Raw genomic sequence first — 25,718 nt, forward strand, 5'->3', positions numbered from 1 at the left:
GTGTTGACCGTTATAATTAATGGAAAAACAACATTTGACCAAAATAGTCCTAAAGTACACTCACTATGGCATTTAAAAAAAATCAAATTAACCATTTCTAATTATGAATACTTGATATATATATATATATATATATATATATATATATATATATACAGAAAGTATATGGCCACCCAAATGGAACACCCAGCACCCCAAACTTGGCCATCCCCATGGCTTAGGGCACATGTTCCTCCTTGATTTTGGCTGGCCCATTATCCTCAATTCCTCATGGAGTAGTTCAGCTGCTCTTTGTGTGTTTGTTTGTTTGTTTTTTTTTTTATTTTAAGAATTTCTTTTGGTTTAATTTAGTTTTTATTTTATTATTTTAGTTTTTAAGAAAATAATTTCTCCATCCAATTTAACAATCAATATCATAAAATGATAGTTGATGTATCTAAATGTCACAAATGTATGACATGTCAACTTTTAGAGCTTTTTTTTTAAATAACTAATAGTTGAGGCCCTTGAGGGAGGTTTTTTTTAATTTTTCCCTAAAACAATTTTAAGCTTAAAGGGGTGCGTCGTTGTAAAGAAAAAGGGTTTAAGGGTTTTAGGTTTTTGTCAATTCTCACACACGCCCCTACCACAATGGTGTCTCAGCAACCAGGGGTGTCTGCGGAGGCACTCTCGGCCTCGGGCCGGAGCTCCGAGAAGCTGAGTCTCCCGGCGCTCCAGTCCAAGATGAAGTCCGACCCGGAAGGATATGAGTCGGAGCTGGTCCTGATCCACAGCCAATTCAAGTCCTCGCTAGAGCTCTTCCGACAACAAGCGGCTCTTAACTTCACCTCCATCAGCGGCATCGGCAGCGACCCCGCTGTGGCGAAAGACCTCGGCGACCGAGCCATGGTATTGGCCCACGTCACCCCGTTCTACCCCCAGCACCTCGCTGATTTCCCTAGCCAACTCGCCGATTTCCTCGCCTCCTCCGCCAGATCGCTACCGTCAGGGCTGAGGTGTCACATCACGCAAGCGCTGATTCTTTTAGCTAATCGGAAGGTAATTTCGAAAATTTGCAAGAATTTGAAGGAAAAAGGGTGTCGGGTTGAATTTGAGACATCTCGTTGTTTTTTTAGATGGTTGAGATCAAAGCAACCCTACCGTTGTTCATGGAGCTACAGACTCTAGGCGATAGAGTTTTAAAGAAATTGGCGTTCTCTCATGTTGTTCATAGCATTAAGCAAATGAATCAGAAGCATAAAAACGAGGCTAAGAATCGTGCGCTTCAAAATATCTTGTTTCCCATGCTACAGGTGTGTGTTACTAGTCGATTTCTTTGTTGTTTGGGCTTGAGCTCCATTGGTCTAAGATAATCGAATTTGTGTAAATTGATAGCATGAGGATGAAGTGAAGGCCAAGAGATCGCTCATCACGCTATGTGAGCTTCACCGGAGAAAGGTGTGGTTCGATGATAGAACCGCCAATGCGATTTGTACAGCATGTTTTCATTCCTCAACGAGGTATACAAGTATTTTTCTTGTTGGTGGCTGTGTTTAATTGCTAATCTTTTGGATGTTTGGGAATCACAGTGTGTGTTTGACTTACATAGGATCATGATTGCTGCTCTGTCGTTTCTTCTGGATTATGAGAAGATTGTAGACGATGATGATAGCGATGCTTCAAGCAGTGAAGACGACTCTACTCCTCAAAAGCCTCATGCTGTCCTAAGTAAAGAGGCTGTTTATAAGGTCAATTGCTAGTTTTTTCACATGACTATACAGATTGCCCCCTAAACATTTCATGAGTACAAATTTTCTATAATCATTTCGAGTCGCAGTTATTTGTAAAATTAAAGACTTGCATTTGTATTGATATGCTGTATTTATTTATTTCAGGCACACCATAAAGGAACATCTTCGAGCAAGAAGAAAAAGAAAGCAAAACTGCAGCGTGCAATGCGTACTATGAAAAGGCAGCAACGCTTGTCATCAGAAAAGACCACATCAAATTATTATTCACCTCTTAACCATCTTAAAGATGCGCAGGTTTGTTAGGTTTTCTCATTATCGCCTTAAGTCCAGGTACTTCTAATATTCTTTGTGTGGATAGAAGGAAATTTCAGATTTCTGATCTGCCTGCAGGGATTCGCTGAGAAGTTATTCTCTCGTCTCCAAATTTGCAATGAACGATTTGAGGTGAGAAAAATTATCTACATTGCTTTTGGTTAGATGATCTCAAACCTTTTCTATTTTTTTTTTTTTTATCATTGTGCATGGGATAACCTATGTCAATTTGTTGTGCTTCTTTTTTTTTCCTTGCCAGATTAGGTTCTCTCACTCTCTCTTTGTGCGTATTGCGTAGTGGTAATTGTTGTTGATATGGTAGAGAGTAAGATCATAGATAATCAGTGACATTTAGATTTGTAAAACATGGGAAAATATAGATGAACTTTACGTAAATAGAGAAGATTTGAATTTAGAGATGTCTTGTAGACAGATCCAGGGAAAGGGAGACGTTACAATGGGGAGACTGAAAGGATTTATTGGGTCAACAATTCAGGAGAATATACAAGCATATATATATATCAAAATGATTTTCTATAGATAAGAAGGATTTATTTACAGTGTATTAGGATTGAAGGAAGTGGTGAGAACTAGATTAAATAGAAGAACGCTGCCCATGTGTGGATATTTAAGCAAAAAGTGGGTGGAAAAGGTGATAAACTTCCCACTAGGTCTTCACTTTCTACTTATCACCAAAATTTGAACTGATGGAAGCAAGTGAATCTTTTGATTTTTTGGTTACTACCATATATACCCCCAATTATTTTTAAAAGAATAGAAACAAGCTGTAGGTTAAAATACATTTCATGTAGGAGGATTCAGCCTCCTAGGAAAAGAGAAGTGATACATCATTTTTGTCACCTCTGTTTTCATTTCTCATCTTCCCACCACTTCACTTCTCATCTCATCATTTTGTATCTATCTAAATTGAGAACATGGTATTTGATCCCTCTCTTTTCATTGTTTTAGATAGTTATCATTTTTTTGCTCCTTTTTTTTTTAAAGGCCTATTATTTTCATAGCTCTTCTGCTTCTTTGTTTATTTTAATTATTTCATAAATCACATTGTGAAGCAGAGTGATTCACGAGTTAGTCACTTGGCTCAATAGAACTGCTGCCAGTCAAGTTTTTTGAACACTGACTAGATGCTGAGACCAAATACTGAGTACTATTCAAAACATGATAGAGAGTAAAATACTGACTTACTTTATGTAACGAGGACAAATCCTTTCTTAATTTTTCTATTTAGTTGTTTATTTTTAGTTGCATTAATTTTGTTATGAAACTGAATGATTCATTTCTTTTGATTATTACTGTGTATGTAAACTTCAGGTTAAGATGATGATGGTGAAAGTAATAGCTCGAACAATTGGACTTCACCGCTTGATTCTGTTAAATTTCTATCGTTTTCTTGAGAAATATGTTCAGGTATTTTCTCTGACTAATGCATTCAAGTTTTTATCTTTTTTTATACTTGAGGTGGTAACTATATTGGTAATTGCAGCCCCATCAACGTGATGTTACAAATTTACTTGCAGCAGCAGTTCAGGCCTGCCATGATATGGTATAGTAGGCTCTTCCATTTTGCTTGACTTTCAAAAAAAAAACCACTTTTCTTTTATTAAACTGTCAAGAATTTCTCAATTGATTCAGTTGTTGTAAGCAGGTCCCACCTGATGCAGTTGAACCGCTATTCAAACAGATAGTAAATCAGTTTGTACATGATCGTTCACGCACAGAGGTGCTCCTTCACGGCTACATTATATTAGATTTTTCTTTTTGGTTACTTATGGAATTTTCTCTAAGTCCAGTTGCTTTTGCCAGGCCATTGCTGTTGGACTGAATGCTATAAGAGAGATATGTTTACGAATTCCATTGGTAACTATCTATGCATGTTGGTTTCTTTTTTATCTTTCTATCTGATATTATCATGAATGTTTTAATAAAAGTTGTCTAGTATCTTTCTGTAAATATTAGTTGGACTTAGTTCATTTATCATCCTGCGTCTCTTTTTATGGCTTTAATATATTGCCTTTTATTATTCTGTCTTTTAGTACTGTTGGTATTAATTTTTTTGTTCCTGGCAACTAGTTGATGACAGAAGACTTGCTGCAAGATCTTGCATTATACAAGAAATCACATGAGAAGGCAGTATCAGTTGCAGCTCGTTCATTGATTACTTTGTTTAGAGAGGTATCATAAACTACTTCTAGCTGTTCTCTCTCTCTCTCTCTGTGTCTCTCACTGTTTGTCTGCTTCTGTGTGTGTGTTCACAAGCTCGTGACCAATCTAGGAATAATTACTAATTTGTTTATGTGCAGGTTTGTCCATCACTGCTAATTAAGAAGGATCGTGGGCGGCCTACTGACCCAAAGGCAAGGCCAAAAGCATATGGAGAAGTTGATGTGGTCAGTGATGTTCCCGGTGTTGAGTTATTGCAAGCTGATGACAATAGCGAGGGGGATGCTAGTGATACTGTTGGGTCCACATTCAGTGACTCTGATGATGATCATGAGAATTATGAGATTTCTGCTGCCAGTGATAATGAAGAAAATCAGCTAGAGAGTGATGTTACTGGAAGTGAAGATGATGAAGTAGAAGACGATGATGACAGTGATGCCAATGGCGATGGTGGTGATGATGAGGATGATGATGATGATGAGGAAGAGGAGGAGGAGGAGGAGGAGGAAGTGGAAGAGAAGGACATGGAGGTAGTAGAGGCCGCTGGGCATGAACCTAACGGTTCGGATATAACTAATGATGATGCCAAGGCTAGTGAAACTGGAGTAAAAGAATCTAAAGGAAAGAAGAGGAAGTCACCTGATTTTGATGGAAAATTGCTTGCTGCTGATGCAAGTCTTCAGGCTCTAAAGAGATTGGCAGGAGTGACAATGGGCCGTACCTCATCTGACTCAGCCGATGGAATTCTTTCTAATGAGGACTTCCGAAGGATCAAGGAATTAAAGGTATCCTAATTTGTACCAGGCCTAAGTTGGTTAAAAATGAAAAAAATTAATACTAATTTGTGACCTTGTGCCATTAAAAGTGTATTAATAATGAAAAATTTCTAATCCTTTTTGAATTTTTGATACTTGTTGGATGTCATAATATTATATGTTGATTGTTGGTTGCTTCTTTGGTTTTTTTTTTTTTTTTTTAGGCAAAGGGTGAAGCAAAAACTGCTTTGGCTCAGCATGGGTTGTTAAGAAAGGGCGTTCCAAGTTCTGATCGACTGAGTGTTAAGCGAGTGGATCCTGCCATGCTTGAAGTAAGTTCTATTTCTTAAATGTGGCCTTGGTTACCTTTAGCTTGTTCTTGATGAAGAGAATGAATCCTTTCAAGGATCAGGAGAGGAGGGGGGGATAGGGAGTTGGAAAATATGTTTAAAGTGATGGAGTGGGAAAGGCATTGTAGGTTACAAAGAAGTAGCACTTTTTCATATTTTTTTATTTTTTTATTTTTTATTATATATTTTTTTAATATTAAGATTTTTCCAGTAAGATATATACTGATCTTTTTGCATACATTTTGTAGGCTCATGTACGCAAAAAGATGAGCAAGGAGGAAAGATTAGAGTTAGTGAGGGAAGGAAGGGAGGACAGAGGGAAGTACCAGGCTCGAGCTGCTGTAAAACAGAAAAAGGTAATTCTTTTTGTTTTTGTTTTTGTTTTTAAATTGTGTTGGGGTCATTTGTATGCTTGCATTCTGGAATCCTGGTGTTTGGATTGGCAATCAATTCATTAATTTTCTTCATAAGTTTGGCTTGAATTTGAGAATTTCCCGATAACTTTTGCTTCAGAATCCAGCAGTCTCTTTTGATCAAGGGTTGAGGGAGGATCTGGAAATGAGGGATTCAAATGCTCCTCTCTCTTTCTTTCTTTTCCCCTGCTATTCTTTCTTGCTTGTCAATGAGATGATGCTACAACTACGAGTGTATAATTAAGAATTTGCTAAAGCTTTTGGGTAGGTTTGACAAAACTTTTAAAAGGGTTTTTTTTGGTCTTTTGGTTGTGATATGACGTAAAGGTGAAAATAGTTTTTATTTAGTGTTTATTGAAAATAGTTTTTAGATTTTGGTGTTTTGTGTTTTGAATTGTTTGTTCATGTTTTTACTTTTTTGATAAAAGGCAAAAAGCTACCCTAAAAAGTGTTGCCAAGCAAGATCATCTTTACGACTTCTCCTGTTCATAATATGACAATTATTAGACCAAAATGGCATGACGTAGAAGATACTTTGTTTGAAATATTGTTTACACCTATTTTGTCATTGGACAGACGGGTGGTCTAAGCAATAGGCAGAAGGAGCGTAAGAAGGCTATGCCTATAGTTGCAAAGAAAGCCAAGGCAGCAAGATCTCGACAAGAGAAGAAGAAAAAACAGCAGCGTTCTGGCAAACAGTTCCGGGGTAGGAAGTCATGGAAATGATCACGACCAAATTTTACCTGCCTATACCATATCCTCTTTTTATCTTTATATATTTGTAGTGATTTTTTTTTTTGGCCATATTTTTAAATGAAAATGATCCCTTGGGATTTCTAATTTCTAATTTATTTCTTTGCTCATGCATATTTAATTGAAATGTAATTCAGTTTCTTCAACTGTTCGTTACTAGGTCAAGTTATTAAATTCTTTGTTTATCTTTTCGGTGTCTTGGTACGACTGTTATATTTGCACGTGTTTTTCAAGAAGAAGATACGTTTTATTCATTTATTTTTTTATTTTTTTATTTTGTTAGTTATTTGAAATCTGCGAAAAGGTAGTTATAATGGCAATATAGTGGTGGTGGTGGCAGCCACTAATATCACCACTCATGTCTCCACCCCCACCCCCACCATTACTGCCACTTACACCGAGCGTTGGCCGTCCAACACGTCCTCTCCTCCCCCCAACCAAATGTCCCACCAACTACCACGCGTCCAATTCTAAAGACTTGAGAAGTGTTTTTGTTGGGGTTTTGAAAGTTACAAGATTTACATTAATCTATTAACTTCTATCTTCCACGCGCTTCTCTACCATCTTCTCTTGTCTGCTCTCTTTCACCATATGTTTCCTGTACTTGTGTGTGTATTGACTCTCATACGAAAAGTCCTTTGGTCCTTTAGATTTCTTAGATCTAGATTCGATGAGCTTCACTAAAATTTGATCTTGTCGAGCTTGCCCTAGAAGGAGGTCCCTCAATTGTTGTAAATATACCTCTTACTCTTATATTTTCCCTCGAAAGTTCTTTTGTAAGCACTCCCAGTTTCCATCAAGGGCCGTTACAACCAACGAGGTCTACCTCAAGAGCAGTGGGCGGCTAACTGTCAACATTGGGTTTTTCCTTTTGGTTTGTTTTGCCGGTTTAAGCATTTTGAAAGAGACATGCAGCTTCAAGAGATTCACTTACAAAGTGCCAATGGAATACATCAATAGTAGCATATTCTGTGCATGCTGCATTTTGCAAGTTGACTTTTATATGGGCATTAGGATGTTCACTCATTTCGTATCTCGTCAAAACAAGTGGAGTCTTTTCATAATTACGCTTCCAGTTGGATTACTGGAGAGCTCTGTTATGGAGAAACACTCCAGCGATATGAACTCTGTACGAGAAACACTGGCTGCTGGAGGAAAAGCCCATTGGCACTTGTATGTGGATTACTAGTGGGCGCTGTACGAATTCCTCTAAAAAACCAAGCTTAAAAGGAAAAGCATGCACCATGATAAATAATAAATACCGCCCTCAATTGATAAGAACAAATTAGATCACAAAAGCCTAAAATTTTAGATTAAAACTTTTTACGAGCTTCTTTATAACTTGAGAGTAGCTACATCTAAACTCAAATCCAGTAGAGGTAAACAAGGAAACCAAAATAATTTAGAGTAAGATGGGACCAGTGGACACCTTACTCTTCTCCTGAGCAAGAAGGGAAATCACTACTTTGGCCAAATATATCAGGAATTTCATCCCAGTTCCTTTTATCTCTTGCCTCCCAGTATCCACCCATATAACGGTAACAACCATCCTCGTCCTTCTGAAACCATCTTGGCTGCCACCCCCTCTCCTGCAACTTCCTTGCCTGCATTACAAAATAAACAGCAGCCGCTCAATGTGCCTATTACATGATGAAAAAAATTTAAGGAGACCTAATGTTAAATAAATTGCAGTAGCACTCATCAGAGAATTATATATATATATATATATATATATATATATCCAGAGAATTATATTTCTTACATTATTTAGGCCACCGCAGAAAGCATTATCATAACTAATGATCAAAGACCATCAAAATATTTTAAGTTTCCTCCAGCAGCCAATTGTTATGAAAATTGCCGGTTTAAGCATTTTGGAGAAACACAGGAAGCAATCCACAACTAGTTAACGCATACCCTGACCTGAGTCTAAATGACATAAAATACTCGGCTTATCCCCAATTCCAATTAGACTTAAACGCAAGGACACATACAGCAGGGGATGTAAAGGTGAATACCTGTCTCTGTAACTGCTCAAGTCTTAGCTTCTCTGCATTTCCTAATTCATACTCTCCGTTCTCTAGATGTCTTTGATCCGGCCTCAGCCTCGAGTCAGTTGGAGGCAATTTCTCCAATAACCCAGGTGTCAGTTCGTTTAAGGATATTGCAAAAGGAGAGAGATTATATCTTGTCTTGGTAACAAATTTATCTCTTTCCCACAGCAGTACAGCTTCTGTCATTGGATCATAACCCCTAGGCTTTGTAGTTGGATCTCCCAGCACGTAGTACATGGCCTCATCCCACTTCCCGACCAACATAGCTACCTTCTCTCCAGTTCTATTGTCTTGCACAAATCCATGGACCTGAAATTTTATAAAATCCTTACCAGTAAGCGGAGAAGTTGGCAAAATGGTCTCTACACCACTCACTTATGGAATTGTCAATTTTAACTTTCACGTTAAAGGCTTTGAAATTTTTTCAGCAAGGTTCACACATAAAGTACAGTTTCTGAATGACAACTGAGCCTTCTCTTTCCAGTAAGGGGAGGAGGGGGTGGTGGAAGGGAAGCACCAAATTTCCTGTCATGTTATGACGATGAAAATATATATTTTATTTCTTCTTCCTTTGGTAATTTATAAAGTTCCATTTGACTTGCATATAATATACTTCATGGATGAGAGCGAAAAAGGTAATAATCACCAATCTCCTCTATCTCCCTTCCATGTTGTACATAGAAGTGGAACTCTCATCACAAAGCAAAGAACTCTGGAAGGAACAAAACCAAAGAGCAGTGAGGGAAAAAAAGAAAAACTTTTGTTTAGTACTGCTTGTTAGGTCATTTAGCAGCTTTCAATAGTATAACTGGTCCGAAATGCTTGAAAAAAAAATTTCTTATAGAAATTAATCTTTTTTCCAATGTGTCTTATCAAACAGAAAGTGTGAAGAGTGCCTGATATTGTGTCTTTTACCCTTTCCTTCATAACAACAAAGCTTACCTGATGTGGATTTCGGTCTATGATAGACTGCTCCTTGAACTTGAGCTTGCACGAGTAATTGCCACTGCCCTTAATGCGCATTGTGCCATAATGGTCACAATAGATTTTACCTAGTATGATATTATAAATCGAAGTGGTAACCTTGCTCCACTGAAAAGTCTCACCATCCTCAAACTGCAGAGTAAGGACACCTACAGGATCAAGCTGAATAGAACGGCCCCAAAACTTGCCTTTGAGATTGGAATCTGCCCAGAATTTCCATCCTCTTCCTTCACAGTGACAAGCAACAACCATTGGATGATGACTCACCTGAGAGGAAGCTGCTTGTTAGACAAGAATTAGTGGTTTACAAACTATTTGAGCATTCACTGCAAAACTCAAAATTCAATGAGTTGGAACAATGATGCAAGAAAGACATAACTTCAGTCATCTTTCCTGTGGTTCCAAGGAAAATAAAGCTAAAAGGTCAAAACTTCGAAGAAAAATGTGTTAGAAGAGTGAAGAATTACTTTTTCAGAGAAAAAACGAAGTCCTTTATCCGGATAATCAGCCTCATATGTCTCCCCAAGCAGAGGATTGAAGGGTTTGCACTGCCGACCTTCTGTTGACGCATAACCAGATACAGCAAAGGCTGCAATGTTTAAAATTCTCATCAAGTCATTCCCCTGCACCACAAAAAGTCTGCACTTTTAAGTCATAAGTCTCACACATACATTGACCCAATTATAAGATTGAAAATACAAGAACCAATATAAATTATTTTGTAACCACTAAAGAATAAATCCAGAAAAAGACAATTGCTACAGCTTGCAATTAAATCTCAACTCCTCCAATTTTTTTTAATTCCTTTCCTCTTCTTTTTTTTTTATAGAAATTCTTCATTAAACGAAACTGCCTTGAAAAATCTATAACCAAAACACACTCTTAGGAGGGGGGGGGGGGGGGGTGGGGGGGGGGTTAGGGAGGGAGGGAGGGAGGGAAAAACGAAATCGAACTAGATTTTCACAAAAGCCCCATAAATCAGGGCTTAAGTTGGCAAGGGGAGGGAGGGGGGAGAGAGACTGTGTTGCCCTCAGAGAGAACACTCTTCTATATCAAAATTCAAACTGTCAACTACATTTTCACAATTGCTGGTCCCTTTGCTATATTGTTACATAGACTGCACTTGCCTGTTAAAAGAGTTCTCTATATCTTCTCTTTTAAATTACATAAAGCTAGTTCCAATAATTAATAACAAAAGAAGCAAACGTAGGTATCTACACCTACCAATACCATTGACCATCTAGAACCAAAACTTGTCCACTAGATGAAGCATAAGTAGGACCAACTCCCTGAAGAAAAAGAAAATATGTTAAGCCTAACTGGCCCAATCAGGAAGGGTGAGTGGATGGAGCTGAATAATAGTTCACATTAATTCATTTTCCTTTTCAGTAACAAACACCTGGAGAACAGGCCTCCTGGCTACCTCTTCCTGGTAGGAGGTGAAGGAATTCAAGGCCTTGGATCCCCATAGCAGCAACTAAGGGAGAGGAGAAAGTGTGGGCTATAAGCCAAGGCCTAGCTTAAAAACTAACACCCCCACCCACCCCCCCCCCAGCCGACCCCATCTTCTCTTTTCATCTACAAAAAGTTCATAGCGAACATTTTGTGGTGGGCAAACTCTACACAAGATTCCTAAGCATTAAATGAATAAAACTAAGGCCAGCATCTCAACTACCTGGAATGTAAATGTAACTAGGACATCATGCTTTAAATCTGCTTTGCGACAAAAGAAAGCACAGCTGAGACCTGACCTGCTTTCCCCATTCCAGTGCTCGATCAACCAAGTATGAATACTCCAGATCTTCAAAGCACTTTTGCAATGAAGACAGTGGTTCATTAAAATAAACAGGAAGACAAACTCCAGAGAGATCCTTTCCAATATTATCCTTGATAATTGACCACAATCCAACGGGCTTCTCTTTCTCCTTTGGTTCTGGCAAATTATCCCTTCTTTTGACATATGGATATTGAATTACCCTGATCTCCTTCTCAATTCCGTGCGAACGATCAGAAAAGAAAGAATCTCTATCATATATACAAGAACCCAGAGTTTCCCGACTCCTATACGACGCACTTCTTAAAGCATCTGAAGACAAAAAATCATTGGTATCAAAGTATGTTCTGTCATCTTCATCTGTTTCCACATCTGCTCCATCTTGACTCTCATTATCTGCACAAGAGTCCGTTGCACTGCCCTCTGACATGACAGAATAGAAATCTGTAAAATGAAGATAAGAAATGAGAAGATTATATATATACATGCATGTATGAAAGTAATATGGTAGATGGAGAAAACCACGCGGGGGAGGGTGAACTTTTTGAGCAATCTCACTGAGTTCGTTGTCGTAGAAAAAGTAAATATGAAAGACTGGTTTGACGGCCTAGGATTATACCAAAGAATCCCCAGCCAGAAAAGAAAAATTAATGCTGGGATTGTACCAAAGACTGGTTTCAGTTCAATAAGTTATGTATAAGTGTCTATGCGGAATTATATCTTAAGCTATAACAGCATCTTTAGTTAATTAAGAGTACTTCAAATGCAGAATTCTGTACAGGATCAGAAACTTGTTCTCCATGTAATACCCGAAATTTCCATGTACTCGTCTTAATGAACTTTTTGTATGGTAACTTACTAAGTCAGTCCAGGTTTAAGAAATATGAATTTAACAAAACACTATTACCATAGAAAGCATAACTAACCACTAAATCTTCTATTCCCTTGTCCACAACATGACTCGCGTTCTTTTGTTTCATCCACTACAGTAGTTTCCAGCTCTATTTTCTCCGTCTGCAAAACAAATTTAGAAGGAAATATTATTCCTCAAACTAGGAAGTTTTCCATCAAAAATATTTATCCAATAGTAAAACAGAAACGTATCAATTGAAAAAGGAAACTGTGTTGTCAGGGCCATGCAAGAATTTTGATCTTGAGGGTGGCCCCCAAAACAAGGATGTTTCTCTACCCTTTTATATAGGCCTACCATTTCATAAGATATTTCACAAATATTTGGTAGCCACGATATAAGAACTTGCATTAAAAAGCCACAAGGAAATAAAACAAAAAGCTAAAAAGCGTAAGGATAAGGTCCCTGTGGTTTTGAAGCTGGTGCATCAACTATCTTATATTACACCAGGCACCAAAACCTGCTTTAGCCGCATAAGTTACCATTAAACACAAAACATACAAAGATAGAATACCACAACAAAGTATAAAAAATAAACAGGAGCTAACCAGCTCAATTCTCACACAATCATCCATACAATTTAATGATCTTTAGCAGGGTCATGAAACACGATGGAGAAATGGAAGCACGACAAGTACCTCCAATTGTCTCAATTTGTCTAACAACATAACATGTTTATGATGAAGAGCCTTCAACCGGTTTTGCAACTCAGAGACTTCTAAGAGCACGATTGATTCACAATCTTTGATGACTGTCTCACCAATGCCTTCCTGCGATAACCGTAACCGAAGCTTCTCTGTTGAAACAACTACATCTTCAGTAGGTGCAAATTCAATGCAAGTCAAAACTCTAGGGAATAGATCCTTAGCAGCCAAGAGTGCCTCAATCCACGCAGATCTGTCGTCCCTAGATACACAACGCAAGTGAAGAGTTTTTGTTCCAGTAAATATGGAAAGCCTTTTATCATCAGATTTGCTTGCACGAACTGAAGAAACCTGTAAGGCAGAGACACAGAAATTTCAGCAACCACTAAAACAAAGGAAACTATGTAACATAGAGGTCACAAGCACATACTAAATTTACATAATCACACCAACAACAAAAAAGGTGAGAAAAAAAATGAAAAAATAGTTGTGCCATGAGGATAAGTCAGCTATTCACAACAAATTGTAGGTGCAACAACTGCATAGCAGCATGAGTGGGGACAGAAAGGAAAAAAAATAACTATCCTTTGATTATTGGAAACTGTTTGTAGGTTTGCAGGAACTTCTATATGATTATCAAGTATGAGGTTATGTGACAGTGATTTAAACAGAGCAAGAACCATTTGGAGATATGGGTGAAAACATCCAACTTTAATTATGAACTGCATATTGGGTGAAAACACGGATAAGAGTCTACTTTCCTTGGGTACAATGACCACTTACACAAATGAGAACAACACAAATGAATTCGGATTCATGAAAATCTCTTTAGGAGGGCCTTGGGTATGACAACAACATTAATCAACCAAACTTGCATAGATCACATTTACTTTATCAAGGGCATAACTGAAGTTACCAAAAGCATCTTACGAATCAATAAATGGAAGTAGAAATTATAGGAGTGATAGATCTTTTCAGAAAGTATAGCTCCTCTGTCAGTATACCACATTTCAGACATCCATACAAGATAGAACTAGAGTTCGCATGCATGTATAAGCTGTTAAAGTGGTAACATGAATCCTCATGACATTTACCCTACTTTTGGTTTCCCCATTCAAATTGGACATATTTAGAAATACATTTCAATTTCAAGACAAAAAAGTTGAATAAAGAAAAAGAAAAGTTAGTCTCTGTATCTATATGCATGGTTGCGGACTACTTGTCCCTAAAGTAGGCTATCTTCAGTTTGGGATTCCATTGTCATAAAAAGATTGTTCTTTCTCTACACAACAACTGTTCTCTCTCTTGTCCTGCAAAGAGTTGTTCCCAAATTTACTTGGTTCCTTTTCAGTGTTCTACTACATGCTTGACTACTTCTGGAAAGAAGCCCCCTTTGCGTAGTCTCTACAAATTACCGGCACAGTGAGTCAAACTAACCAGTCTAACCAGACACTATTTCAAACAATTAAAAAAAGTAAAAACAAAACAAAAAAGAAGAAATTTTTTTATTCAAATATGTTTTCTAGTCCTCCACACTATCACACGAACTGATTAAGATCATCATTAATTATAGTAAATCTAAACCTTTGGTTCAAGTTAAACTAACAAATTAACCAAACAAATCAAACAACACATAACCAATCAAATCGCTACGCGTATTGCATTGGATCAAGCTAAAGGCCAAAAAAAAAAAAAAACCTTCAAGTGCACTTCGCCAAAAGGCTTCCACTGCCTGGCCGACCTGCCGAGCCGGTTGCTACTCCAATTAGCCTTCCGCATATACCTCACCGAGTCCTCGCCGATCACCCTCACGCCCTTCTCTCTCGCTGGGCTGATCAGAATCTTGTCCGGCCCGTGAACCTTGTAGTACGAGAGCACGCCGTCCTCGAGCACGAACCACCTCGACCTCCATCCCTTCCCGTAGTTCACCCACTTGTACAGAATCCCCGCCACTCCGCCACTCACGCCGCCGTACGCCTTCGAATCCCTCGCCTCGGTGACCGCATCCTCGGCGTCGTGGTTCACCGCCGCAGAAACCCTGTCCGATTCGGTACCCGCCGACGACACCTGAGCTGAGAGGCTGGGTCTGGTGTAGCTCACGGTTCTCACCGGCGCGTCGAGCCCTATCTGGCACTGACCCGGGGATTTCGCACCGACGGGGTTGGCACGGTCCCGATCGATCGAAACCGGAGCAATGCAGCACAGCGGATTCATCTCAATCGCTCAAAAACCATCCAAACAAAGAAACAAACAAAAAAAATCCACTGCGCACCATCATCAACCACACTAATCAGTGCCAAAACCGGTCCCTACGAACAAGAAGCTCCGACTTGAGCCGGTTCGGGCAATGTAGCCGGACGCGATCGCAGCACTGTGAAACGAAGCGTTTGGGCAATGACATAGAGAGAGGGAGGGAGGGAGCAAGAGTGGAAGGCAGTTAAGGCTGGTTATAAAGCGAAGTGGGCGTAGGGACAGAGAGATCCATTTAAGGCAGTGGTCAGAAAATTCAGTAGTGACACAGAGCACTGCGTGGGTTGGAAGGGTAGGGGCATTTTAGTTAATTTGATTAGATTGATCGTAGATTAAAGTGAGTATTATAAATGCATTGGTTTGGTGGTGCGCTTTGGTTTTTGTATTTGTACTACAGAGCGAAGGGAGGGGGAAGTGGGAGTGGAGTGGGAGGGAGGGAGACAACTACCGTGCGCATTTGTGTTTGGGTGGGGATGCTTGTGTTCGTTGGGTGAGGGGAAACTTCTTTTTCTTTGGGCCAGGCCCATTGAAGTTTTCGGAATGACGATGTTGACCTTTCCGCGGCTATGATTGCGGTTTTGTTTGGGGGTAGTTTGGGAAATTTCGAGGGATGAAAGCGACAGCTGAACAAGGGGATCGAACTGGACTGGAGAGTGGTGGTGGTGGAGTGGGCGGAGGTTCATCAGTAACAGTAGATGTTCGGCGCTTCGCGTTGTCTGTGGACTCTTTCTTAATCTTAATACATAATTCATGAATACAATACCAATAACTCTTCCTTCATTTTACCCGGATGAATGATGATTTATCGTTTAAAACGAAAGGGACACAAGTCATGATATAATTTTGCAACAATGGAGTGTGCGTGGACAAATTTAAATACGTAAATCATTTATGGTTTAATCCCGTAAATCATTTTTCTTTTTTCCTATTTTTTAGTGTTTGGTTTTATTTAAAATTTTGGTCAAACATAAACATTTTCCATTGATTTTTATTGAAATCCAATAAAAAGTGAGAAGCTAAATATAATTTCCCCATTATTGTAATTAGGTGAACATTTAGATTATAAATTGGTAATATCATTTACTAAAGGCTTTCTCGAGTCGTTAAGGCCAATATAAATCTTGTAAATTCAATTATCCTTAAACATATGAAGCTTTATTTGCCCTCAAGTTGGATTGTACTCAATGAGTCAACCTTTTCTCGAGGGAGTCGTCAACTAGCGATTCTTATACCGACAATCATGCGTCTGACAAACATGTAGTAAGAGAATCATAAAAAGAATTATATCCCTCAATTTATAATTTTGCAAATTTAAACTTTGATCAATAAGAGGAGCCCTTGAAGCATCCCCAAAGAAAAACAATTCATTAATATATATATGACTTTTTTATATTAGTCCATTTTACCTTCAACTTTTGCCATTTCAAGTCCACTTGAGATATTGATGGCAGTCTTATAAACGAAGGTAATGACTCTTACTATGAGGTAAGCAATTTTTTTCCTATACTTCCTTCTCGTTAGCTTATTTTTTAAATATTTTACTAATTAAGCATTGAAGTATTTTTTTTTATCTAATACCTCTAGTGAGTTTTTTTTTTTTTCTAATCAAATAAGGGAAAGGGGGAGATATTTTACCTTAGCTTATTTACCGTTAACTAGACTATCGGTTCCGTCAACTGTACAAAGAGAGATTTTTTTATATTTGGATCTGCTAAAGCAACTACACAATCATTGTAATTGGACGGAAAAGAAGAAAAAGAGGGGAAAAAATAAAGGAAAATTAGGGGAGTAAAATACATGTACCGGAGATTCGTTCAAGTACAACAAAGTTGTAAATTTCAATAGGTTCGTCCCACGTTGTCCGGGTCCCATCCACAGATCAACGTTTCGATTTGATGGTCACGAATCACAGGTAGCGAAAGTGCCAAGGCACGTGACGTGTCACATGTGTTGCTGATTCAACGTGGCGACAAACCTGCAGGGTGCAGATGCTCTTCCAAGGCAACGGCTTATTTTAAGTTTTAATTATAGTAACTCTAAATTAGAAGTTCACATTGGAATTTGTCAGATCATAAAATAAAATAAAAATTCAGAATTATTTGACCAAATCATGAAATAAAGAAGAGAAATGATAACCTCTCTGCTTGTTAAAAATGTCAATGCTCTAAGATTCTAAATTATAGAATATGCCGAGTCTTTTTCCCATTACAAGAGACATGACATGTATTTCAATCCCGATAAATTAAATTTCAATCGAAACTTCACCCGATCTAATTCCCTAAATCATAATGCATCAACAAACATTCAAAGGTGGCTACAAATTATTGCATGCAATTTTAAACCATCTAGAACTACTAATTAGGTTGGATAAGCCTTTTTTATTGGAGGTTGCGCATTGGATGACAATGTCTCATATGCGACGATCTTACATAGTGTTTGGTTAAGGAAATTTAACATTCTTTCGGCATCCACATTTTTCTCGATTATGATGTATGAGAATTTGAATTATTGAAAAAAATAATGCTATAAATTACATTTTTACTGTTCAATGCTGACATGACAATTCAAACAAAATTTTAAATAAATAATTATTAAAATAAAATAGCAATTATAGGGTTTGTTAGAATTAACCTACCAGCATTGTAGAATATTTATAAAATAAAAATGTGGTTTAAGCATTGCTTTTTTTATGTAATGCGGCTAAACTAAACCTATATTTATGAATGATTATGAATTCAATAGGATTCTCATGAACATGAGATTGCTTATTTGGCTTACTCTAGGCATCATGTAATAATTATTTATTATTCTCAAACTATGTCCAAGTTTTTCTCTTCAAGTGCACAGGCTGTTCGATACAAGGCATTTCAACAAAGAAAAACTATATATAAACCACTATTTTTATTTCGTTCCCCAATATATAGACTGTTTATCTTGTTTGATTTATTTTTTATCTACAACTAAATAAAATTTTGTTCAATTTTTTTTTTTTTTTTTTAATTTTTAAAATTTTTATTTTAATAAAACGGTATATCACTTTATACCTACTGATTTTCCAAATAGTTACAATTAAACCCCAAAAAGTAGCATTAAAAAAAATATATAAAAAATTTATTATATAATAAACTTTTATTATTGGGGTAATTTCACTTTAGACCCATGAATTACCACACGATTTGACAAGCCCTCAAACTTCAAAACCTCTAAATTTGAACTCCTTAATTTTTAATTGCAGTCAATTTGAACCCCTCAATCAGATTTAGTCGTTAACTTTTAACGAAAATATATAAAAAGACCAAAATATTCATGATTTTTGTTTTTATTTATGTATTTATAATTTGGAATTAAGGGTACATTTAAAATTTTATAAAAAAAGTCAGGGGTATAAATATCATTATCTTACTTTTAACGTTTAAAATCTGACGGAAATATTTAAATTGATTGCAATTGAAAGTTTAAGAGTTCAAACTGATAGATTTTGAAGTTTGAAGAAAAATTATCAAATCAAGTGATAATTCATGAATTTAAAGTGCAGTTACCCCTTTTATTATTTAACCAAAACAAGGTCTAATGAGAAGCATGAATCTTTATTGACAAGAGGAATATTAATTAAGCTTCTCAATTTTTATTTTTTTTTCAAAATTTATTATCTAAATAACGCATTACAATCTTATAAAATAATGACATATTTTAAAAAGAATAAATAAGACTGTGAAACAGAAGCACGAATCAAATCAGAATACTGTATGTAAAAATTAAAAAACAACCCAAGATTTGAATCAAAGTTAACTAGCGAAGAATTTTTTTTGCTCCACACTGGCACACGAGACTTGACTCACCGACGTCAACGAGAAGTGTTCCACTGCAACCATTCCGCAAGCTCACAGCCACTCGATTTCACATGGGACCCAAAAAAACTGCCTCAAAAGCTGAAATCTGACCGTCCTTTAGCCACCGTCAGATATAAAACTAAACAGCAATTTAGGAATTGAAAAAGAGAAGAGTCCAGAGAGAGAGAGAGAGAGAGAGAGGGGTCGTGGTTGTGTTCTTTGTGTTTGATTGCCAAGAAAGGTATCGAAGGAACGCGCGCACACACACTCCACACGCACAACCATGATGCAGAAATTGATAAGACCAGTTCGATTCGGCTCATATGCTTGTCATTGTTGTTGAAATGGGTGGAGCAATCACCAACTCCTGTGCGTTGAGTTGCTGCTTTCGCTTAAGATCCAAGCCCGCCTCGCCATCACCGACACGTTCTTCTTCGTATTCTTCATCCTCGCGCTTCTCAAAGCGCCCTTCTCTACGATGATCCTCTGCCCTAAGCGCTCTCTTGGATCTCAGCCGCAGGTCCACCTCCAACTGAGACACCTCCTTCTTTCTCATTCTGATGGACCCCGCTACCTCACGCCCCGCTGTAGTCATCGACAACGGCACCGGGTACGCCTCTATGCATTTCTGCATTTAAACACTCAGTTGCATATGTATCGTATATAGGCGCACAAACTGTTTGACGAAATGCCCTTCCGGGTATCCCTTAAACCTTTTCTTCTTGTACCACCTGTTTGACGGAACGCCCTATTGGTTTCGCTTAATTTTTCCTATAATCATGTGGGTTTGTATGTATTTAATTTATACCACCTCACAGTCACACCAGCTGTTTGACAAAATAATTTAATCAATTTGGTTTTCTATAAGTTCTCTACCTTTTTTCATTGCAGTTATACTAAGATGGGATTCGCCGGTAACGTTGAGCCGTGCTTCATCGCTCCGACAGTAGTTGCCGTGAACGAATCGTTTCTGAACCAATCACGGAGCTCTTCCAAAGCCAATTGGCTAGCGCAGCACAGTGCTGGCGTAATGGCCGATCTAGACTTCTTCATAGGGGACGAGGCGGTTGCAAGATCTCGATCTAGCAGTACTTACAATCTCAGCTATCCGATTCGGCATGGGCAGGTGGACAATTGGGACGCAATGGAGCGGTTCTGGCAGCAGTGTATATTTAACTATTTGCGGTGTGATCCAGAAGATCATTACTTTCTATTGACCGAGAGCCCGCTTACTGCACCAGAGAGTCGCGAGTATACTGGTGAAATTATGTTCGAGACGTTCAATGTTCCTGGGCTTTATATAGCGGTTAATTCGGTGCTCGCTCTTGCGGCTGGGTACACGACGTCTAAGGTTGGTTTCGACGTTCAAGAATTATATTGTATTTTTTGGATTTAGAAGCTGAGGATTAACTGGTTTTTGTTAATTTCAGAATGATGTTCAATTTAGCCCAAAATGAATTAGAATAGTGGAATTATTGAATTCGATTGAAATTATAGTTTATTCATTTGGGCGAGTACTACTACAAAGAGAGTTTGTTAAAGTTGATTGAGAATTCGATAGAGCCCCCCTGTCGTGTTGAGAAATGATAGTAACAAACTCATTTACTATTCTTTGAGTGAAAAATATGTGATTCTTTTTTTTTTTTTTTAATGATAATTCTTAACTTCTTATTTGTTGAGAAAACTTACATGGAGGAGTCGGAGATAAGGCATTCAAAAAAAACACCTGTATGATACAGCTACACACTCACATCTGGTCCTCATAACAACATTACAGGTGCACCGCGCAAACATTATATGCTCACTCATAGACTCAAACTTAGGCTATCTCAAACTCACGCTTCCACAAATCAGCCAGACATTCACATGGAAGCACCTTGCTTCACATTAAATGCAATGTTGGAACAAGGGTTCCAATAGGTATATGCATGCGGGTTTTAGCCAACCTGAAGGTCCAGATTGTTCCATAAAGGTTGTGACATATTTTCAAGGATGAATATCTTGTAAGTGGGAGAAAGGGAGGAGAGAGGAGGCAGTAATGCGATTTCTAGAGAGAGCATAACTAACACTTTTTTAATTCTGTTCCCGGAGAAAGGGGGGAGATACCAGCTTGATGAAGCTCTTGTTATAAGATTTCTTTAACAATATAGCATATTAGTCATACAAACTCTGTTATGCACAGCTTCAAACCATTAACTCATACACCTTCTCTTTTAATATATACGTTTCTGCCAAATGAAAACCAGAATGAAATTACTAATCTGCCAAGTATGTTGTGTTGCTCGGAAACTTGGCAGGGGTTGTTTTGTTTTGTTTTGTTTTTTCTGCTGTTTTTTATTGTTATTAATACAGAGTAGATTGGTTTTGTTGATATTATGTACTTCCATTAAAGAGTTCTTAATTTTGTGACTGAAATCTACATATATCGGTCTATCTATCTAGATCTCTGTACACATGCTTCTTTCTACTGTTATCATCAATATTTATTTGATTTTTTCCATTTAGATTGACCTACAGTTCTTCTTAGTGTGAGATGACAGGGGTTGTGGTGGATGTTGGAGATGGGGCTACTCATGTTGTACCTGTTGCAGATGGTTATGTCATTGGGAGCAGCATTAAGTCAATTCCTTTTACTGGGAAAGATGTTACTCTTTTTGTCCAGCAGCTTATGCGGGTATGTTCCCTTTGAATCTCATCATACAAACTGTAAGTTAATTGGTTATTCTGGCTTTGTTTGGAAGGTAACTGTTGTCAAATGTGTACCTATTATTGCATCCCTGTTATCACAATTTTTTGTTGGCAAAGATTCTAAAGCCATAATGAGATTTATTTAGGTTGTAAAATTTGAAGACCGAGTTATGATGAAGAGTCGTAACTTAGACATAATTTCTTCTGAGTTGCAATTTTAATTAGCAATAAACAAATGAACAATGCCATGAAATAACAATAAAGGTTTGCTGTTGGCTTCTATAGCAATGGGCATTCATTAGATGTAATTCCTGGAATACCTTGGTCTTAATTTTCAGGACCTTATTAAAGAAACCCCTCATCATTAGATTCATATGGGCTGGATTTATAGAATGCCATCAATTCAACATATCAGTGAATTGATATCTAAGAGAAGAAATTGTGGTCCATTTGACAGCTTATTGTCTGACCCTCCTCGCTGTTAGATTTGTATGGATCTGTTTGCATGAATATATAAAAACGATAAAATTTTGAACTCCTTTCGATGAGTGATTTGTGCACTCTTTTGTTTCATGTAGGAAAGAGGGGAGAATGTGCCCCCTGAAGACTCGTTTGAAGTAGCTCGGAAAGTGAAGGAAATGTATTGCTACACTTGTTCAGACATCGTCAAGGTGAGTTTACTTTTATAGCAGTTTGAGTCGAACAAATCTTACTACAATTGGTTGCATTTTTTCTTTATTACTTTGTCCTGGGCATTGTATTGCAGGTTTAAAGCTCTTCATATTACTTTCTCCACTCGGCTATTGTGGGAATCTGAATATTCAATCTAGAAATTAATTGATGATAACTCTCATTTCTCCAATGATTTCAGGAGTTCAATAAGCATGATAAAGAACCAGCAAAGTATATTAAGCAATGGAGAGGCATTAAACCAAAGACGGGGGCACCATACTCTTGTGATATCGGCTATGAACGATTTCTTGGCCCTGAGGTTTGATCTATCTTATCTTTGACTCTCTCCTCTGTCCCAACACCTCAGTTAATTCTACTGAATGAACATTGGGTGGTTGTCCAAACTGAATGAGCTATATAGTCTTGATTACTTAAAAAATTTAAGCAACCATGTTGTTCACTATGATGTTGGTAGGAGCTGGCAATGGGGACCTGTTATAACCATAGGATTTGGTTTGTTTTAGCTGTCTCACTAAATTTGCCCTTATATAAGTGTCTCCGTGTTAATCACTTAATAAACCATAAGCAGATAATTCCAGTTCTGGGTTTTCTGGTAGATGTTCAATGGAGTTGTTATTTCGTTTTCAGTGATTGATCCGTTATAATGAAATGTTCACTCATAATTTTAGCCTTGACAATACCATTTTTGTTGATCCCGGTTGTCTTAAATTGATATTCCACATGGCCTGTTGGATGCCTTATCTACTAGAAATACCAATCCAGCACAATGAGGTTGGGTGAATCCCAGATTAGCAGGTATATAAATTTCAGGAGATCTTCATATACTTCCATCTGAGATTTAACCATGCACAGTCTCGTCAAGGTGTTAGCAACATACATTAGATTAATCTTCTCAAACAATTAGAGCCAACTCCTTCATTTATGGAACTAAAAGATGAGGAAGTTTACCCTTGATGTAAATTCTCCATGTTTTCAAGTTTTGGCTTTGGTGACTCTATAGGCAGGCTCTCATTAACTTTAAATGTCAGTGATACAATTGCAAAGATTATGTTTCCAAGAATCATGGTATAAAACTTGGAGAACATTTATGAAAGAGGTTGAAAATAATACACTGGTGAACTTTGGTGCTTTTAAATAGCTTTTCACCAACTGCATGCTGCTGAACTTTGTTCTGGTGTCTTATAGGTTTTCTTTAATCCTGAGATTTATAGCAGCGAGTTTACTACCCCTTTACCGGCTGTAATCGACAAGTGTATTCAGTCTGCACCAATTGACACAAGAAGAGCTTTGTATAAGGTGAAGTACGAAGGCTCTGAGAAAATTATTCAAACTTTATTCTTGGATGTGTTATATTTCAATGGAATAATATTCATAAAAAAATATTCCAATGGAATAGAGAGAGTAGGTATGTTGGAAGGTTGATATGTACTGATGTTGGCTTGTACAGTGACAACTGTATTTTTTAGTTGTGTTAAATAGATCTTGAGATTTAGGTGGATTGTATTTCCATTTATCAATTTCTTATTACTTTTTTGCCATAATTTCTTTTGACTATCCATAACCCAATAGTCGTTAACTTAAGATCATGATTGTTTGAACTTCGGGGCTGTGGCATGGATATTTCTCTTTCGATCCATCATATATGGTTATTTGAATTGCTTTTGTTTCGAGGTTCAAATGCTATCCTATACTTTTATTTTTGTGCAGTAATGAAAGGTTATTGTTACCTTAAAACAAGGGTTATTGTTGTATGCCCTCTTGCGTTTTTGAATTTTCTCAAGTTTTGCTCTGTGTATAATAATTTACTTTACAACTCATTGATTTTGTTTTTGCCCCCCTTCATTCACAGAATATAGTGTTGTCTGGAGGCTCAACCATGTTCAAGGACTTCCACAGGAGGTTGCAACGGGATCTTAAGAAGATTGTGGATGCCAGGGTTCTTGCATCAGAAGCTCGATTTGGTGGGGAAGTAAAAGTAAGAATCTTTAGTTTATGCTTTTTTCTTTGTTTTGTTATATATTGTGGCTAATCATGATATGAAAAGGCTGAGCATTTTTTCTTGGTGCCCTTTTGCTCCCTTCCTTCTGGGCCTTCAGTCACAACCAGTAGAAGTCAATGTAGTCAGCCACCCAATCCAGAGATTTGCAGTTTGGTTTGGAGGTTCTGTGCTTGCATCGACTCCCGAATTTTTCGCGGTATGAATTTTTCGCTCACATGTGAATGGACCGAAACAATAATGATTGCTATAAGTTTACCTCTCTCACATGAATCCTCGAGTTTGTATTCTGCTGTACTGTAGAAGGCATGTTGGTGCAGTTGACTATACCGCCTTTTAGTGTTGCCTATTACCTGTTCAACCCAATTATTTAGTTAAATGGGATTGTCTTGCATGTCCCTTCTCAAGAGTCAAGGGGGGCCATTTCATAGGTATCAGAGAAGACAATAACATGGACACTTAAAACAGATTTAAAATTCTAACGAGCTTACTTAAAAACCAGCTTACCTCATTTGACTTGTTCTGATCACTTATACAGAAATAAGAAATAAGAAGTTAATTTCAGTCATTGTAGCTTTTGACACTTGTGATTCATTGATTGTGCTCACGAATGATGTCGCCCAAGTTGAAATATTCTGTGTCTGAATCTTTTTTTTTGACTGGAAGTTGTGCTACATGTGCAGGCTTGCCATACAAAAGCTGAATATGAGGAATATGGTGCAAGCATATGCCGAACTAATCCTGTTTTCAAGGGGATGTATTGATGCAAAAAAAAAAAAAAAAAAATCATTTTGGCTGATCTTGATTTTGTGATTGAGATGCGCAATGGAATGCCTCATCATTTCCAGTTTCCATATGCACCTCAGCTCACTCCCTGGACCCTTATCTTCCTTGGCATTCATGCTTTCTTGGGTTGGTGAGGAGGTGGTGTAAAATATATTTAGTTTCATTTTTGTAAGAATATGGGTTTCCTGTATCCATTCTTTCATTAGGGGGTCACAGTTCTTCTCTTAGCAGCCAATGGGGAAAATGGCCGTTGTCATCTGGGTAAACGTTAGCCGAGCTGTTGTGCATTCTTAGTCACACTCTATCCTGCGATTCTCAATTTCTAGTAAAAGATTTTTTATTTTTTTATCAGTGTACATGATATCACGTTATTTTAAAATTTTAAATGATGTGATAATATTTTTATTAGACTTGTGAAATCTAGTCTGCCCCATGAAATAAATGGAGGGCTGCTTTGCCTCTGAGTCTCATTTCGTGTGTTTATCCTTAATTGCATTGCCATGATCGGAATCTCATGAAACGGATGCTATCTACAAGCAATATTGCATTCAGCCAATCATTCATAAACTCTCAACTCTCATGATCTTATCCACTTCCTTACATATAAACAGTTTA

The 25,718-nt window shown here is 37.6% G+C and overlaps 3 protein-coding genes across 3 annotated transcripts; 2 read left to right on the forward strand and 1 right to left on the reverse strand.

Moving 5' to 3' along the window:
• The first annotated feature begins 588 nt into the window (after window positions 1–588).
• On the forward strand, window positions 589–6,679 carry LOC132179250 (ARM repeat superfamily protein). The gene is made up of 15 exons (XM_059591931.2): window positions 589–1,038; window positions 1,116–1,292; window positions 1,375–1,499; window positions 1,589–1,727; window positions 1,875–2,024; window positions 2,121–2,174; window positions 3,375–3,470; window positions 3,547–3,606; window positions 3,709–3,783; window positions 3,867–3,920; window positions 4,134–4,235; window positions 4,364–5,008; window positions 5,203–5,310; window positions 5,577–5,684; window positions 6,318–6,679. Exons 1-15 carry the CDS (start codon window positions 631–633, stop codon window positions 6,465–6,467), a joined length of 2,451 nt encoding a protein of 816 aa, XP_059447914.2. The 5' UTR covers window positions 589–630; the 3' UTR covers window positions 6,468–6,679.
• Window positions 6,680–7,779: 1,100 nt separating this feature from the next.
• ORP1D (OSBP(oxysterol binding protein)-related protein 1D) lies at window positions 7,780–15,581 on the reverse strand. The gene is made up of 8 exons (XM_059592876.2): window positions 14,559–15,581; window positions 12,855–13,211; window positions 12,233–12,320; window positions 11,284–11,750; window positions 10,000–10,155; window positions 9,491–9,799; window positions 8,513–8,857; window positions 7,780–8,098 (listed from the first exon to the last, which is right to left on the reverse strand). The coding sequence occupies exons 1-8, from the start codon at window positions 15,072–15,074 to the stop codon at window positions 7,925–7,927; spliced, it is 2,412 nt and encodes an 803-aa protein (XP_059448859.2). The 5' UTR covers window positions 15,075–15,581; the 3' UTR covers window positions 7,780–7,924.
• Window positions 15,582–19,097: 3,516 nt separating this feature from the next.
• Window positions 19,098–25,567, forward strand: DIS1 (Actin-like ATPase superfamily protein). The gene is made up of 9 exons (XM_059592877.2): window positions 19,098–19,550; window positions 19,832–20,291; window positions 21,468–21,614; window positions 22,207–22,299; window positions 22,500–22,619; window positions 23,507–23,617; window positions 24,171–24,296; window positions 24,418–24,516; window positions 25,001–25,567. Exons 1-9 carry the CDS (start codon window positions 19,501–19,503, stop codon window positions 25,079–25,081), a joined length of 1,287 nt encoding a protein of 428 aa, XP_059448860.1. The 5' UTR covers window positions 19,098–19,500; the 3' UTR covers window positions 25,082–25,567.
• The last annotated feature ends 151 nt before the right edge of the window (window positions 25,568–25,718 follow it).

The sequence above is a fragment of the Corylus avellana genome, chromosome 4 (assembly GCF_965113065.1).
Source record: "Corylus avellana chromosome 4, dhCorAvel1.hap1.2, whole genome shotgun sequence".
NCBI lineage: Eukaryota > Viridiplantae > Streptophyta > Magnoliopsida > Fagales > Betulaceae > Corylus > Corylus avellana.